This window comes from Hydra vulgaris, chromosome 12, assembly GCF_038396675.1.
Source record: "Hydra vulgaris chromosome 12, alternate assembly HydraT2T_AEP".
Taxonomy (NCBI): domain Eukaryota; kingdom Metazoa; phylum Cnidaria; class Hydrozoa; order Anthoathecata; family Hydridae; genus Hydra; species Hydra vulgaris.
In genome coordinates this window covers 62,307,491-62,325,839 of record NC_088931.1, presented here as the reverse complement: position 1 = coordinate 62,325,839, position 18,349 = coordinate 62,307,491, and the positions used below count along the sequence as shown (strand labels likewise).

The 18,349-nt window shown below is 27.9% G+C and overlaps 1 protein-coding gene across 2 annotated transcripts; it reads right to left on the bottom strand.

Annotated features, from left to right (window-relative positions):
* Positions 1–6,461: 6,461 nt before the first annotated feature.
* On the bottom strand, positions 6,462–16,642 carry LOC136088903 (uncharacterized). Of its 2 annotated transcripts, XM_065814021.1 has the most exons (9): positions 16,442–16,639; positions 15,406–15,866; positions 12,409–12,648; positions 11,687–11,863; positions 9,073–9,101; positions 8,865–8,918; positions 7,442–8,491; positions 7,031–7,283; positions 6,462–6,821 (listed from the first exon to the last, which is right to left on the bottom strand). In XM_065814021.1, exons 1-9 carry the CDS (start codon positions 16,551–16,553, stop codon positions 6,597–6,599), a joined length of 2,601 nt encoding a protein of 866 aa, XP_065670093.1. In that variant the 5' UTR covers positions 16,554–16,639; the 3' UTR covers positions 6,462–6,596. The 2 variants fall into 2 exon arrangements, with proteins under 2 accessions (XP_065670093.1, XP_065670094.1); XM_065814022.1 differs by lacking the exon at positions 15,406–15,866 and having other exon boundaries at positions 16,442–16,642.
* Between the last annotated feature and the right edge of the window lie 1,707 nt (positions 16,643–18,349).

Here is an 18,349-nt window from a genome sequence, read left to right as displayed (position 1 = left end):
TGCAATGTGCTTCTGTTGACAATAAAGTGGCTTTAAATTACTTTTGTAAGCGCTTCCCCACGCGATATTAGCATAATTAATATGACAATGTATAATAGTGTAATAAAGTTGAATTAGTAGATATTTATTCAAAACGCTTCTTACTTTATACAAGACTCCAATACTTTTTGCAATTTTATTACATAAGTTTCTGATGTGATTTTTCCAAGATAGATTTTCATAATAATACCTAAAGTTTGTAGACGATACTCTTTTTATTTGAATATCATGAATATAAAGTACAGGCATATCACTTGGGAGTAAACACTTTTTAAATGCTGGATAAAAGGAGAACCATTTAGTCTTTTCAATATTGAGTGATAGTCTGTTTGATTTGAACCAATTAGAGATTTTTGTTAACTCAATATTTATTAAAAAGTTTATTGATACTATTACATGATAAGAAGAGGTTAGTATCATCAGCATACATGATTGTTGTTAATTTTGAGGCTTTATGGAGATCATTTACATAAATTAGAAACAATAGGGGTCCTAGTATAGATCCTTGTGGAACTCCAAAGGTTATATTTAGAAAGTAAGGTAAAGAAGATCCTTCGACGTGGACATATTGTTTGCGATCTTTTAGGTAACTTTTAAGTAACATTAAAGCTTTTCCAGTAATACCATAATATTTAAGTTTTGTAAAAGTATTTCATGGTCAATTGGGTCAAATGCATTAGATAAGTCTATAAAAACGTCTAAAGTAAGTTCTGATTTTTCAAATGTTTTGCTTCGAGTGAGATAAATTATTGCATTATAGTTATGCTTCGAGTGAGATAAATTATTGCATTATAGTTATGCTTCGAGTGAGATAAATTATTGCATGTTCTGTAGAGTTGTTTCTCTTGAAGCCGTATTGGTTCATGTAAAGTATAATTTAATATATTATAATTGGATAATAATATAATTTATACAATTTGATAATATAACTATATATTATAATAATAAATATAATCATATAATTTAATATATTATAACTGCGGTATGTTATGGAATTCTATATTTAGCTTTAAGCGGCGTTAATTTTTGTTCAAAAATCTCCCGATTGCCAGTTTGCGCGTGCTATCACACTTACAGTCAAAATAAGTGGAAACCGTATAAAAATAACAGCTAAATTTTAATAGACCAATCAATATTAGAAGTTTTGCGAGCGGTTTCTATCGGTACAGACATTTTGCGCTAAACTTGAATTTTATTTATAAGAAAACAAAGCGCAAGTTTACGTACCTCATCCTACTATTTTTTTAATTATATCTTGAGATTATACTTTCACATTGATAACATAATATCGAATTGATATTTGCAGAAAAATATTACAAAAATCGGACACTCCAGTTATAATTGTACTTCTGAATAAAAATTAATTATTAAAAAACTAAAAATCTATAGTAAAATAATTTTTAAAACTTAAAGTTTTGTAAAACACTAGAATTAAACAATTTCCAAAAATAATTTAAAGAAATTATGAAATACAAGTAATCTAATTAGTAAATAAAATAAAAGGAAAATTCTTCTTAGAAAATGCTGCTATAAAAATTATTTTAAATTGGTTTGTAGTTTGTAGAAGGTTCTTTTGATTTTGTTGCAGGGAAGTAAGTCGTTAAGTTCAGCCTGTCAATACCTAAAAAACAAAAATAAAAAATTACTACTGTCCTATCAATTTATCATTTATGTTCTATTTTCATTCAATTTGTAAACTCTATTTCATAAATCTACACACGCTGTAATTTGCATAGTGTGTTGAACAGCCTAGCTTAAGGTATGTTGTGGATTAAATAGCTAACCTTAACTTAATCTTAAACCAATAGAATAATTTATTCTTAAACCAATATAATAACTTAACCTTAAACCAATGGAACTACTATATACATCTACAACTTAATTTAAAAAAAAAAAAAAAAAAAAGAGCATAAAATTAAGAAAGGTGTCATCTTATTGATATTTTTAAAACAGGTAATATTTATAAAAACAAATAGAAACTAATTATTTTCATATTTTGAATATCTTTTTTATGAAGGTTATATAAAAATATCTTGAAATGATATAAATAAAATCCAAGTCTAAAAAAATATATTCATTAATTTGAACAAATATAATTTCTGAAATCGAGATATAATCAAAATGCAAAAGGATTTTCAGAAATAAAATGAAACCAAAAAATTTGTTGCTAGCACATTCTTTTTGATGTTTGCCAGCACACATTTTTTAATAAAAAACCATGCAGCCTTGCAAGTCATTACATCTGTGATACCTTAAAAGTTGTTTGTTTGTTTTTTAATCAGATGATAAAAAAATATTTTTTTAAAATGGCTGCCAGTTTTCTGAAAATTATTCAAAAAGTCACATAAAAACATCAGAGATAAACTCTTACTTATCTTTTACTTCATTTATAAAAAAATTCCCCAAATAGTCATTAGTGTGTTAGGTCCATATTTAGTTAGAGATTTTAAAGTTAATTCATTATTTTAGGTTTTAAGACTTTTTGAAAATCAAAAATATCAATTTTTACAAGAAAAAATAAGATATTTCAAAATTTATTAACTTTCAAAATCTCTAGCTAAAAAGAAAGATATTAATGTAAGTATCAATTTCAAATGTAAAGCTGTGTGTATAGAAGAGGTAACATAGTGGTTTATCGAGCATCCTTTTGTAGACATATTTATTATGAATAAAATAATACGATGAATGTGTAAAAATACATATATTCTTCCATGAACAAAAAATATAACTCCTATTTCAACATATTACCCTCTTAAAACATTCAACTTTTGACCAATTAAACCATAATCCTTGATAACTTAACTGCATGTTTTAGTGTAGACTGAACCAAACGTAAAAATATTCCAGTCTACACGACACTTAGTTAATAGGCACGCGAACAATTCGCGCTGAAAAATTTTTTGGCCAAAAATTAACGCCGTGTTAATTTCCAAACCTGTAAAATCTCAAGTTTTTGAATACTATTTTTATAAGTGAGTACTTTGCTCGGTGCTGGAATTATTTTAAGTATTGCAAAGACATTTAGACAATAAAATATTTTTCAAGGAAATAGAAGAAAAAGACCAACAAATACCGCCATACTTTTTTTTTTTATTTTTACATATTAAGTGGAGAACATTGTAACTCTGAGTGGAAAAAGTGCGTTTTTTACGAAGCTTATTGACTTTAACACTAAGTAAAACTTTTGATCTATAATTATGTCCAATTTAATGATATTTTTGAGTTTTATTTAAACAATTTTAAGCAAACCGACTGAGCAAAACCCTTAGGAAGTTCAAAAAGAGACATAATTAAAGTCTTAAATTCTGTTTAAACTACATTGAGTACGTTAGTCACTGACAAGAATCAAAACTTTCAGTGTAATCAGGCTTTAAAAATTATCGACCTTCAAAAAATCTCTTAAATCTTGGTTTGTCAAAAATTTGCTTTTCATTTAATCCTCGCTGTAGTATAAAATTTTATTGAAATGATAAAACAGCTGATAAAAAATGCGCTTTTGACCGCAAGCTACACTATAAATAAATTGCTTTAAGGTTTTTCTGTAACAAATTCCAACCCCCTTTTCTCCCCTCCCCTCCCTTCCCTTATAATTAGCACTAAGGCTATGACTTTTTTTCAATCCCATGCTCCTGTCTGTAGCTTGATGAACTTTTACCTAAAAAGCACGAAATGAACTATTATTTGCATATCTTTTGAAAAAGTTCACCCCGCCATTGAAAAATTGATTTTGACATAAATACTACTATGTATTCAAATGTATTTAGAATGTCATAGTCATGTAATACAATAAATTTTCAATCCAAAAATGACTTAGACCGTTGACCTTGCTCTTACTTGTTGCATAGAAGGAATAGAAGGTGCAATTTGCCTTTACTTTTGCATGACGAATACATTTCCTTCATTACTTTTGATTGCGCGCTCTGCGCATTGATTACTTCTGGAGATGTAGCATAGATGCTCTCGCTTCCAGTAATTTTTCAAAGAGCTTAAAGCCTTTTTGTATGGATTCAGTAGTTCAGCTAAGTTATTAAAGTCGTTTTTGTTGTACAGTTGGTCTGTAAACCAACGGTCTGCCCAGCCATACAATATAAATCAACATACTCTCTGCAGCTGTCCTTGTTGAAGGAATTAAAATGAAGGCCAGGATTGCTAGTATAGATCTGGAATTCCACCTCGCATTTTTGATGTTGGTTAATTTCTGAAACCTGATCAATTTCTATATAATAATAGTTTCTATATATATTTTCTATATAATATTTTATATATTTATATATTTATATATTTTCTATATAATAATATATATTTTCTATATAATAATAGTCTATATAATAATTTCTATATAATAATAGTTTCTATATAATAATATATTTTCTATATAATAATCGTCTATATAATAATTTCTATATAATAATAGTTTCTATATAATAATATATTTTCTATATAATAATAGTCTATATAATAATTTCTATATAATAATAGTCTATATAATAATAATTTCTATATAATAATTCTATATAATAATTCTAATAGTAGAAGAAACTTCTAATATTTTTAACATAATATGCATTACAGAGACATGGTGCAGTTCTGATGATGTTAAAAACTCAAATCTCCACCTTTAAGGTTTTAATTTAATTTCTTTAGCGCGTAAAAATAAAAAGCAAGGTGGTGGTATTCTTTTTTACGTGAATGAATACTTGCGGTTTATTAACAGGCCAGACTTAAGCATTTCTGATGGCGATAAAGAGGTTTTAAGTATTGAAATTTTAACTAAAAATGCCAAAAATATAATTTTAAGTTGTTGTTATCGCCCACCAAATGGCGTAATTGAGGATTTTAATGCCTTTTTACATAATGATATAATTAAAAAAAGTTCACATGAAAAGAAATTAAACTACATAATTGGTGATTTTAATTTAAACTGTTTTGAATACCACACTAATACTAACATTAAAAAGTTTTACAATGACATTTTCGAAATTGGAGCGATACCGTTGATAAATAAGCCTACCAGAATATCATCAACATCAGCCTCTATATTAGATAATATAATTACAACTGACGTTTTTAACTTATCTTTAAAAAAAGGTATTATTGAAAGTGACGTCTCTGATCACTTTCCCATTTTTTTCTCCATAAACACAAACATCAAAAAAATTCTACACCATAATAAACCTTTCATCAAACGTTTTTTTACGGAAGCGAATTGCTCTGCTTTTAAGGAACAATTATCTTTACTTCATTGGAAACATATAGATTCTAGTGATGCTAATTTAGCTTATAATTCGTTTTTAAAAACATTTTTTGAAATTTATGATATTAAATTTCCTAAACATAAAATACTAAAAAAAAAAAAATATTTCACGTCACCATGGATTACAAAAGATCTAAAAAACGAGAACATTAGAAAGTAAAACAATTTATAAGAATTACGCTAAAAAATTTGAAACGCAAAGAAAAAATTTAAAAAAAGATTCTACATAAATTTACTAGAAAAATATAAAGATAATTCAAAGCAAACATGGCAAGTTTTAAGAGAAATTACAGGCAGTAAGAAATTGAAAGCTAGCTCTTTACCTAAAGCTATTAAAATTGATAATAAAATATTTGATGATCCATGAGTGGTAGCTAATAAAATGAATGAATTCTTTACTTCAGCTGGACCAAATTTAGCAAAAAAAATTTCAAACATAAACAAAACAATAAACAGATGTAGTTTTCCTTTAAGAGCCGTTTTTTCTAAGAATCAGGCAAATTCCTGAAACTGTGGAAGTGACCTCCTCCAAATTGCTTGAATTTTTTATATATTGATCAGAATATAGAAAAAACCTGTTAGGGAAAAAAAAAATTTCAAAAATGTTTCGTTCACTCGGAATCTGGGCTTAAATTTTTGAGATTTTTTTTAAAATTTTTAGAAATTTAGTTTTTGCCACCTTTGAACCCATTTTTTTGGCAAGGCAAAAAGTTGCACATAGCTTTTGTAGTTAATATCAGACGTAACCCAAAAGCTCTCTCCAAAAAATATAAAAAAGTTGCGTGACACTGTGCGGTTGGCTAATTATCATAGTTCAAAAGTACAAAATCAATCACTTTTGTCAACTTTTAATCGGAGTTAATTCTAGCGGCGAAGTGTTGCACACAATTTTTCTTTTAGGATTTGAAATTATCAAAGGTATTGAGTCTAAAAATGCAAAGAAAGTTATGTGATACCTAAGGCCTATTAATATATTAAGGCTTGAAATTGGAAAAAAATGTTTTAGTATACTTACAAAATGAACCATTACGGCAGAGGCGCTTAGTTTTGTAAAAATGTAAACATATCCAACTGTCAATACAAAAAGGTCCTAACATAATAATAAAAAAAATTCGTGTGATTTTGTCACACGCATGAAATAACATGAATTAAAAACTGAACAAAAATCTAACATCAAGATAACTATATTGCTAATTAAATAAAACATAAATCAAACATTTAAATGTTTTTCCATTTAAAAATTAGTTTTTCATTTATTAATAGAGTCATTTACACACATTATCCACCACATCACACATAATTTCTACTCTGCTGCAGTAAGTTTCTCTAAGAATAATGATATGACTGTATTATAGTCTTCTTCGGATAATGAATAATCGCCACAACCACTAATTAGAAAAGGAGCATTTACTAAACAGATAATTTTATCAGTTTGGTTATTTATCTCCTCGGTAGTAACTGGCCAGCGAAAAGTATTCTTCTCTTGCCCGTTAATCATACAATTAACTCTGATCCCAGTTATAGATACCTAAAAGTATTAGCGCAACATTTAAAATAATATAATAAAGAGTTTATGATTTGTTTAATTTTGCTTACATTCAATAAAACTTGTAAAGTCTTATATAATGTCATTCTGAAATTATTTTTACATTTTATTTATATTCCTTTTATTTTAGAGCACTGTTTTGTAAAACAAAATAAAAACTTGAAACTAATATATACTTTGAATAATATTACCTCCACAATATATCCAATATTCCATTGTTTTTCATATGCAACAGCAACCCAATCATTCACTTTCCATACAAGACAAATTTCTTTTGCAAGATTGGCGATGTCTTCCTCATATTTATTATCATCTTCATTGTCTCCTGCCAGATTAAAGTCATCATTTTTGCCATAAACTTCTTTGTTATCGTTAACCTGACTATTTTCATTATTTTCTGTTGTCGGTTCTACCAGCTTACCTTTTCTTTTCAGGTTACTAAATCTATAACAATATCAATTGTACATATTTTTAAACATATGTAAACAAACACACAAAATTATAACTTTCACCTAAATTTTAATTTCATATTTGTAAAAGAACTATTTAACAGTCAGAAACATAATCTAATTTGCAAAAGTTTTGATAGCAACAATGCCTACCTTGAAAATAAAGATCTTATCTGTTGGCTAGTTACATATTGATCAGGCGGAAGTTCTCTCCTCAGCTGCATGTGAACCTGCTCAGGGCTCATTTTATTACCTGATTCTTCTCCACGAATAAAGTATTTATGCAACAGTTCTTTCTGCTGATTTGAAAATCTAAAAGAACTTCGAACTGGTAATGCCCAACCTTGCAATAGAAAAATGTTCATGCAATGTGGTTTGTCTTTTACGGAAGCACTGTTAGAGGATGAAGAAATTGGCATATTTAGTTGTGAAGTAATTTTCATCTTATGAACAAACGAGTTGCGAACTTTATCCAATGATGTTAATGATTTCGGAACTGTATGAAGACCGGATAGCATGTGTTCTTCTAACTCAGCATCGCTTTCAAATGATAAAGTACAATTCATTTCAGTGCAAAATCTTAATGAATATAATTGCCTGTCACTTCTTTTCTGTTTTTCCTTAAGTGACTTGTTACGCTTAATTGAATTATCTGTTTTGCTATATGGCAACAACAACTCAATCGAGGGTTGAATTTTAAGATTTCCATACTCTTGTTCAATTCCCTCACCGATATTGAAATAACGCCACATCTTCATACTTTTTTCACCAAACTCAAATGAGTGATAGTTGCTAATGTTCTTAATCTTTGGTCCAATAACTACAGTTTTATCATTGCTAATTTGAGCAACTGCTACTTTTGCATCTTTAGCGCCAAAACTATAATGCATAGCCTTGTGTATATCTTCAGCAGTCAAAAGATTATTACCAGAGTCAACGTAACTCCTTAAAATTGTCTTTACAACTGCACTCTCCCTGTCACATTGATCTTTTCCACAACAGGGTTCATTATAATCATATCTCAGCAACTTTATATCTCTCTCTTTGCATACATTGTAGATTGCTTCAGCTGAAAGATTTCCCTGATAGCAGCCGGCATTATCAGATTTGGTAAACATTTTCTTGATATGCGGTTGATCAATTCTGAATTGGTCTAAAACTGCAGTGGCTAACGAAACAACATCACCTATTCCCTGATCACACCTATACATTGAAGTAAACACTGTAAAAAAACTAACACCAAAATAACAAAAAAAAGTATAACGCCAGAGTTGAGCAAATATAACGCTAGTTAACCGTTATATTAGGCGTTATATTAGGCGTTATATTAGGCGTTATATTTGCTCAACTCTGCCGTTATATTGGCGTTATATTTAGAAAAAATAAACTAACGCTTCATCCGTTATATTTGGCGTTATATTTGCTCAACTCTGGCGTTATATTTAGAAAAAATAAACTAACGGTTGAAGCGTTATATTTGGCGTTATATTTATTTTACTTATCTTATGTTTACAAACATAATATTAAAAAAAATTAAAAATTTAAGAAATAATAATTATGTATATATAATAATGACCATTTATAATCATTTTGAAAAGATATATCATTACCATTTTTAATGTCGATGCCGCTAAAAAGTGCAAAATAAAAAACATAATTATCAAATGAAACTTTAAAATTTAAATATTAAATAATCTTTAAGATTCATATATGATTGGTATGATTATATAATAATCTCTAAGATTCAAATATGGTCTTTTACAAACATTTTGAAAAGATATAACCTTAACATTGCTTCCAAGTGTCGATGCCACTAAAGAATACAAAATAAAAAGGATAATAAGCATATGACTCCTTTAACAGTTATGGAATATGAAAAGATACATGTAACTTTACCACTGGTATCAAATGATGTCGCCATTAAAGATTAAAAAATAATAATTTAAAACGACATTTCTTCATACTAAGTTTTATAATCATTTTGAAAAAAATATTTAACAAAGCTCTATCATTAAAGACTACAAAATACATAAGATAAGATAATTCGTATTGAAAAGATACATGTAACTTTACCACTGGTACTAGATTTTGTTGCCTCTAAAGATTACAAAATAAAGTGAACAATAATTTAAAAAGACATCTTTTACTAAGTCCTTTATAATCATTTTGAAAAGATACCTTACCATTGCTACTAGATGTAAATGTCATTAAAGACTACAATATGCAATAGATATATAGCAAAAAAATATCTTTAAAATTAATATTCTGTAAGATTATCATTGAAAAAACACCTTATAAAAAGGTATAACATAAAATCATTTGATTGCTTAATTCGAACTATTTCGAAAAGATACAACTTTACCATTGCAACTAGATGTTGATGTAACTAATAAATAAAAAATTCAAAAGAAAACAAACAGGCAACTCCTTCAAAATATATGGAATATATACTTGTAGTCAAAAGATACTTGTGACTTTACCCCTGTTGTTACACCAGATGTCTAAGCTACTGAAGTCTATATAATGAAAAGGTTGATAAGCACACAACAACTTTAAAATTTATAAAATGTTTATTTATATTGAAAATGTTTATAAACATCTTTAAATTGTATGCTACTTATAATGATTTTGAAAAGATATAATCAATAATACCATCAATTGGCACAGATACTCTTGCCCCTTAAAAATACAATATAAAAAGGGTATAATATATAATCATTTAATTGGTTAATTATAACCATTTTGAAAAGATATAACCTTACCATTGCTGAATGTTGGTGCCACTAATAAATACAAAATAAAATAAAAAACAAATAATCCCTTCCAAATTTAAGGAATCGTTGTGAAAAGATACTCGTCGTGAAAAGATACATGTAACTTTACCACTGGTACTAGCAGGCCTTGTTTTAAAGCGTTAAGCGTAGAGCGCTTTTTGATTGCATTTAGCTATTTTAATCAGTAAGATATTTTGATAAAGCAATTTTTAATTTTATTAAAAAAAAAAAATTAATAATAATTAGCATAATCAAAATCCCTTACTGCTTAAAATAGCTTAACGCTTACAAAAAGCGCTCAACGCTTAACGCTTTAAAACAAGGCTACTATGTACTAGATGTCGATGTACCTAAAGTTTATAAAATAGAAAGTTTGATAAGCAAATGTCAACTTTAAAAATAATGATAAAAAATACTGTATACTGTATAGTGTGTATTAATAAATATACATTAAATATACATGCACTTGTTAAATATACATGTTAATATTTAAGTCAGTTTAAATACCACAAAGAATTTTAAAATAATATTAAAATAAAGATTATACAAGATTAGAAGTTTGCACATCATCATATTTAATTAAATTTCAATTAGCTTAAATAATGGGTTATATATTTTATTTAGGTATTATTACTTTAATTTTGTAACAAAAACGAAAAGACAAGAAAATAATTTATGATTAAATTCAAAGAAATTACCATTCTCCATTTTTAAATGTATAAAAAAACTTTTAAAAATTTATGAACTACTGAATTTTAACACATATCTTGCTGCAGCCTTTGATTTATGAGGGTAGTTGATTTTTAGAATAGTTTCTTGGAAAATCCCAAGTAACTGGGCAAAACAAGATGGATAGCATAAATCTTTAAGATAATATACTGCTATTATTGAAGCTATAACTTCCTCCATGCATAATATTTGTGTAGCACATAATTCAATTCCAGTTCGTGACCGAATACCAAAATATAAACCATTGAGCACTACTTGTGGACCATACAATGAGGGAAGTGCAAGTTCTGCATCGATGTTATCAGCCTAATAAGAAAAATCATAATTTATGTAGTTTGTTTAAAATTATACTTTTAAAGGTAAACCAATCAAAAAAATCATTAATAAGATATTAAAAAAACTTACGTGTGATTGCAAAAAAAGAAAATTTTTACTTTTTCGAGAAATAAACATACTTTACAGTTCCACTACACTTGAAATAATATTTGCATTATCTTTAAATGCGGCCTTAATAAATAATCTAGAGCTGCTAACAACATTTTCATGTTGGTGAAAAAATCGCTTGAACTCATCAATGAGAAGAGATGGAGCCATTTTGAGTCTATCTGGAACATGTTCAAATATTTGGTGGTAAAACAAGTTTCTGTTAAGGATGCTCAATACAGCAATTGATGGTATAGCTTTTCCGAGTTTGTTCTGTTATACAGTTAACACAAATAATTAGTAGTTTACAGTAAAATTTCAAAAACATAAATGGTATCTTTGATTAAAAAATATATACTTTGGCTATCAATAAAATCTTTCATATCAACACAAAAAACACTTATATTCAAGGATTTCGAAACAATAAACAAGTTTATATAAAACATGTTAAACTAAAAAAAAGGAAATATACCTTTATCTCTGCCTCAATTTCATTGGTTGATAAAACTGGTTCAGCACATGCTACAATCTCCTTGATTGCTAAAGTATTATGCCCTCTAGCCAGTTGGAAAAATTTTGGGGAACTTTCATGCATCTTTGACCATCTTTGTTGACGAAGATTGTTACTTATCTGTACAAACATTGGCTCCTAAAAACAATAAATTTTCAAAACTGTTGATTAAACTAAATAATCATAGTCACGACATAACTAAATAATACTGTTTTAATGATGTATATACAGTTACGCCTATGATTAGTGGGCGTAACAGTAGGTGTAATGAAAGTAGTTTTATTTAATATTAAACACTTGGTGTTCAGCAAATCAACCTTTTGGCTTAAACTATTTTTTGTTTAGTTTATAAAATAAAAATGAAATGAAAAAATAAAAATGTAATAGAAAAAAAGAAACCCTACACCACCAGTGACTTTGTTTTCTGTCAACTTATTCAAGATGGTCTAAGTAGAAGCAATTAAATTTATTGTGCTCGTTTTTTCTAATAATTTTATAATAAAGAATTTTTACTAACAAAACGTGTCTATCCTCACCACCTACAACATTATTGTTTTAGCAATGCATTTATATTAATTAGTACTTTCTTAATAACATTTTAGCAAAAAACATGTTTTTAAAGATTGCATTGTATTATTATAATTCAGTTAAAAAGAAAAAAGTAGGAAATCACAAAAACATACCCAATCATCTTTGAACTGAGGATAGAGGTTTTTCAAAGTAATCTTGAGTCGCGAAAAGAACTCCCTGTTACCATAATTGTCATTAGCTCTCACCTTTAATGATGCAAATTGAGTTAGCGCATTCTTCAATTCTTTCAATACAAAAACATTACTAACTCCATTGAGCAATTCTATAACTGGCACAGAAAAATAAGTCAGCAGAAGTTCGACATCTGATTGAGGAAGTTTAACTTTGGACATCTAAAAATATATTAGTTCTAAAAAGCAATAAGAAAAATAATTTTAAATGAAAAAGTAAAATAACAAGATTAGTAAATAATAACTTGAAATAACAATTTTTATACTTAAAATATATATTTTTACACTTAAAATACATATGCTTAAAATTATGGTTAACAAGACACAGAAAGTATCAAAAACAGTTGCTTATACTTCATAACAATATATATTGTTTTGCTTGAAACTAAAAAATGACACTCAATATTATGAATATTGAAGAAACTATGGCTAACCCTTAATCAATATTAAAAAGCAAACACACAAAAAAAAGACTTGAAACATTAAGGAGATAAATAGGTTACTAAGTAGTTTTAAGACAGTTAAGTTACTCTAGACTTTCTATTATTGTAAAGTCCTCACCTACTACGCTTTAAAAGCACTCAAATTTTATTATATCATTTTAATTTTTATAAATGGATAAAAAATAACTATCAAAATAAACTTTCCAACTCATCTCAATTTCTTTCAAACTTCAATTATAATGGAGAAAAAATTTTTTTTAATAATCGTAATATATAAATAATAATAATATATAAGTACTTTAATAAAGATAAGCCTGAAATATGATCATGTATAGTTTTGAAGATATAAAATTTTAACTAGTTTATTGTGTTAGCTGATTTGAAATACTTAAGACAAATTTGGAATAGCAACTGGAAATACAAGGATGACATCACTAACTGATTGTCCAATTGTGCACCATGGAAACTGTAAAGTCTCAGGAAATACAACATTAATTGAAGAAAATGAATGTTATCTGCAGGTGGAATAAACATTTGAGCGTAAAGTGTCTAATTTTATTGTTTAAAAGTGTCTTTTTCCAGATAATGATACTATTTTATTGATTTGGTGGAAAATAAATTGATCATTCCAAAATATGGTGATTCTCGACCCATTTTTATATAAAATTCCATCAATATTGGCAGTTTGTATTGCTTCGGAAAAGTAATTTATTTTATCTTCATTATAATAGACCTCAGCTTTAATTGCACCAACTGAATTAAAAAATTGTGTAGTGGTATTTGCTATCATTGATTTACAGGCTGTATAAGGAATGTTTTTGAAATTAATATTTCGAAAATTCTTAATCACTTGATATATGCGTTCAAAAGCTATGCACATGTGCTCCCTTAAAGTGCCTGATGTCGCAGCCTGAGCTGGTTAGTGGATAAGAAAATGGAGCTTCGGTATAAATTTTTGAGGGTATAAATTAAAAAACAGTTCATGATGCATAGCAGTGATTTCTTTCAAATCAGTAATGTATTTTTTTGTTGTGATTGGAGACATGTATAGCTGAACTATTTGAATCAATTTTAGCAAACATTTAAGATGTTCATTTTGAGCCAGCATATTTTTCAATAAAAAAAATGGTAAAACTCTTGTAAGAGTAAGTATTTGACCACTTCCAAAATTACCTTTAATTTTACATGTTTTTAAAATTTTACCAGGCTTTTCAATGCCCGCTGGATAGACAAATGATTGGAGCCATGTATTTAATGATAATATTGTTACAAAATTACTTTCAATAGCATAAAAAAGAAACAGTTCTAACTGAAGAGGAAAAACACCTTCTAAAAGATCATGCATTGGGTCAAATAAGATTTGCTTTGTTACATCAAATAGTGGAATTGATAAAAGAACACTTGATGAAGATACCCCATAATATTTTGACCATTTAATTCTATCTTTAGGTCTAAGACCAGAATCTAATTCATTTACTCTAATTAAATGTTCTTTTAAATTACGTACAGAGCATTGTTCATGCCTAGTATTTGCATACATTTCCCCTCTTGTTGAATTACAAACTCTGCAGCATCGAACAGTCTTCCTGCTAAAACCTTCTTTAAACCCACCAATAGCATTTGCTGCTAAGGAATCGCCAGAAAAATAACACAACTCACCTGTCAATACTTTAGGAACTCCTAACACTGTTATCTCTATCCCTGTAATAAGTTTTGACATAACATCAATAAAGTCAGTCAACAGTGCATGGAAGAAGATATTATCTTTAATCATCTTACTACCTGTAAATGCTAAAGGAAATATGGTTGATGTTCTTCCACGGTATTTTGCAGGAATATTAAGAATTTGAAAATACATTGCCCAAAGTTTGTGTTTTGACCGTGCTTTGCCAATAGGATTTGTAATACCAAGATCATCACAATAAATAGCTATACTAATTTTACTATCAACAAACTTAGCAATCTCAGGAGATTGAAGTAAAAAAGATAATGTGTCTAAAAAGGGTACAATACAACCTTGTTTTTTGAGACCAATGGATTTAACTAAAGGCATTTTGAATACACGCACAAAATATTTCTCACGACAATTTTGAGATGTTAAAATTTCACAACAAGATTTTAACTTGGGCACATCAATATCTGGCACAGACAGCATTTCTTTTAAATGAAGAAAAATTGAATCTAAAATATTTTGAGCACACCTATGTTTACCTTGAAGATGCAAAGCTAAAGCTCCTAAATAATCATCAGTTATTTGATATTTTTCTGCTTCTTCAATTAAATCAACATCAAAATTATCCTCTACAAGTACTGAACATTGCTCAGTATGCTTTTGAAATCCGTAGAGGGTTTTAAACTTTGAATAACAAATATCACAAATAATTGAACCTTTGTTTCCATGAATGCGTAAGTGATTCTTCATCAAACAATACCTAGAAGATATAAAAGTACAGCAGTTACATTTGTATGAAAATACCTTTCGTTTTGGGTTTAAATTCTTTGTCAAATGATTGCTATTTGGAGATATATTTATATTGCTATTTGGAGATATATTTGGAGATCTTGAACATTGTGCAGTTTGATTCGTAATATCAAGCGGAGTTACATTGATTTGAGATGAAGTACTACCATTGTGTGACAAAACAACTGGAAATCGATCATTTAAGCGTCTTTGCTTGCTAATAATGTCTTCAGCAAAAATTTCATTGCTTTGCAAGTCAGTAAGAAAGCTAAACGATGAGGAGCATAATGGTTCAGGATCAGTATAAGAACAGGAAGATTGAGACAGAGGCTGTTTGTTAATGTGATCAACTTCTTGTATATCAACTACAAATTCTAATGATTGTTCATTTAACAAGGCTTTAAAATTTGTTTCTTGAACTGGGCATCCAAGCCATTTCAAGCCAATAATTTGACTGACACCAAATGTTAGACAGACTAAAAAATATAATATTATATATATATATATATATATATATATATATATATATATATATATATATATATATATATATACATATATATATATATATATATATATATATATATATATATATATATATATATATATATATATATATATACATATATATATATATATATATATATATATATATATATATATATATATATATATATATATATATATATATATATATATATATATATATATATATATATATATATATATACACACATATATATATATTTCTCAGCCAAAAATATCTTCTGATATAAAAAATATTGTATAACAACGTCACATATGTGTATTTCTTATGATTTACGTTTGTTATAATATAACAAACGTATAAACATATAACAAACAAATAAATATAACTTGTATGTATTAGTTTGTTATATGTTTATGCTTGTTACATGTATTCACATATGTGTTTTTTTATGTATTATTTTTTTCTTTAATGTACTTTTTATGCTATATTTTGTGAATATAATAGGTTGAAATATAATAGGTTGGTAGTAAAAACATTATAAAAAAATATATGTATACTTACTTTGTTGGACAAACGCAAACAAATCGGAATTTGCGACAACAATTTCGCTTCGATTTTTTAAGGTGACTTTTATTGCCTTCATGTTATTAATATTTTTATATAATGAATACATAAATTTGGAAAAAAATAGCCTGAGAATAAAATAATATAACGGATAAATATAACGGATGAATTTAAGGGAAGAATATAACGGATAAAGTTTATCATTTGAAAGGAATCGATCAAGCATACATAAATTATAACGCAAACAAAAAAATATAACGCCAATATAACGGATAGCTTTTACTTATTTCAAAGTCATCCGTTATATTGGCGTTAGTTTTTTTAGAGTGAAGTAAACACGTTTGAATAACTTTCCTGCTATTTTTATGAAGAATATATCCACATGTAAACTCATTCCTTTCTTGCCAAAATACTCTCTTTGGCCCTCTCTGTATCGAACCGGAAGAATTTTTTGACAAAAATCTTTAAGCCAGAAAGCAGTTTCATCGTTTAATTGCTTAAAAGCTTCGATTTTTGCCTTTTTCTGTTGAGAATCTCTCATCAGGTGTTTTATACATCCTTTACAGCAATTTCCAAATCATAAATAGAATCAGCATCGTCAGAATTTTGAATTTTTAGTTCTTTGATCATCTCGATAGCTTTGCACAAATCGTAGCAATCGGCACATACCACTTCTGATATCTCTGTGTTGGATTGAAGATTTTTTTCAGATGGATCTGATAAGGCATGTTTTGAGCTATGAGAAGAAATGTTTGAGTCATTGACACTACAATTGGTTTGATAACTTGTTTTCAAATACCTTTTTCCTTTTTCAAGGGCAGCTTCGAGAGATTTAGAACTAAATCTTTGTGCCAATTTTTGTAATGTTTGAAAACCATTCATGCCTGAAGCAGTAACATCATCTAATCCAGCTAAGCTTTTTCGACTTGAAGGTTTTATTGCATGCAATACTTTCCACAAACTTGAATCAGATAATGGTATATAATTGTTTTCACTACAACTTTTTCGATAGAACATGATAGCGTGGCTATATTTTGTCGTCAGCATTGCATGCACTATCTTTTGTTCTTCACCGCTGTCGTATTTTAATTTGGTTATTCCATAAGCAACATCATGCAAAATACCGCTTGTAAATATAAAGTCTAAGAAATGTTCACACTTTGTTTGATCAAGACTAGATCGGACGAATACTTTCTTCTCTGGAAATGCCAACCCTTTATGAGATGCATGCCATTTTCTTGCTGTTTCTATACGATGTTTGGTACACTCAAATGTGTTCATTATAAACTTTTTGGTATACTTAGTATGGTCTAATAATGAGAGGATAACTAACTTTCTCATGGAATCACTTTGCTTATATACTTTCTGAGCACGAATAATTTCAATTGGGAGAGGGCTATTTATTTCATCAACATTTTTACTGTTAAGAAAATCTATAAGTATTTCCTCTTGTCCGGGAGCAACAGCTTCCGCAAATTTTTTCTTTAATAAGTTTTCTAGGCGAACATACTTGCGTTTTAACTTATCTTTAGTAGTATCTTCCAGATATTCGAACTTCCTTTTTAATCTAAATTTTATTGGACTTGCATTAAGAACCTCAGTTATACTCTCACGGCTTCTTAGAGATTCGTCCAAAATCTCCTGTTAAACATTAATATCACCGGGATCAAATTCTTCATCTGGAGTAGCAGGTGTCATATATGTTTGTTCTTGTTGTGTTTGTGTTTCTGTACATAAATTGGTGTTTTCGTTGACTCTAGATAAAGCAGTTTCTTGCTTTAAATGGGTAAAACACAGCATTGCACCAACTGAAAATACTTCATTGTATCGCTTTGACATTGATATGACGACATGTATTGGTGACGCCCTTAAAGCGGGAGATTTTTTTCCTTTTATATTTAGATG

What these genes read in the sequence shown, in the direction of transcription:
- LOC136088903 (XM_065814021.1), bottom strand. Translation starts at nt 16,553, where the DNA reads ATGTATTCATTATATAAAAATATTAATAACATGAAGGCAATAAAAGTC. An exon ending in CTCAGTTCAAAGATGATTGG is followed by an intron (nt 11,864 to 12,408) that starts GTATGTTTTTGT and finishes TATTGTTTTTAG; the next exon opens with GAGCCAATGTTTGTACAGAT. An exon ending in ATAAGATCTTTATTTTCAAG is followed by an intron (nt 7,284 to 7,441) that starts GTAGGCATTGTT and finishes ATATTGTTATAG; the next exon opens with ATTTAGTAACCTGAAAAGAA.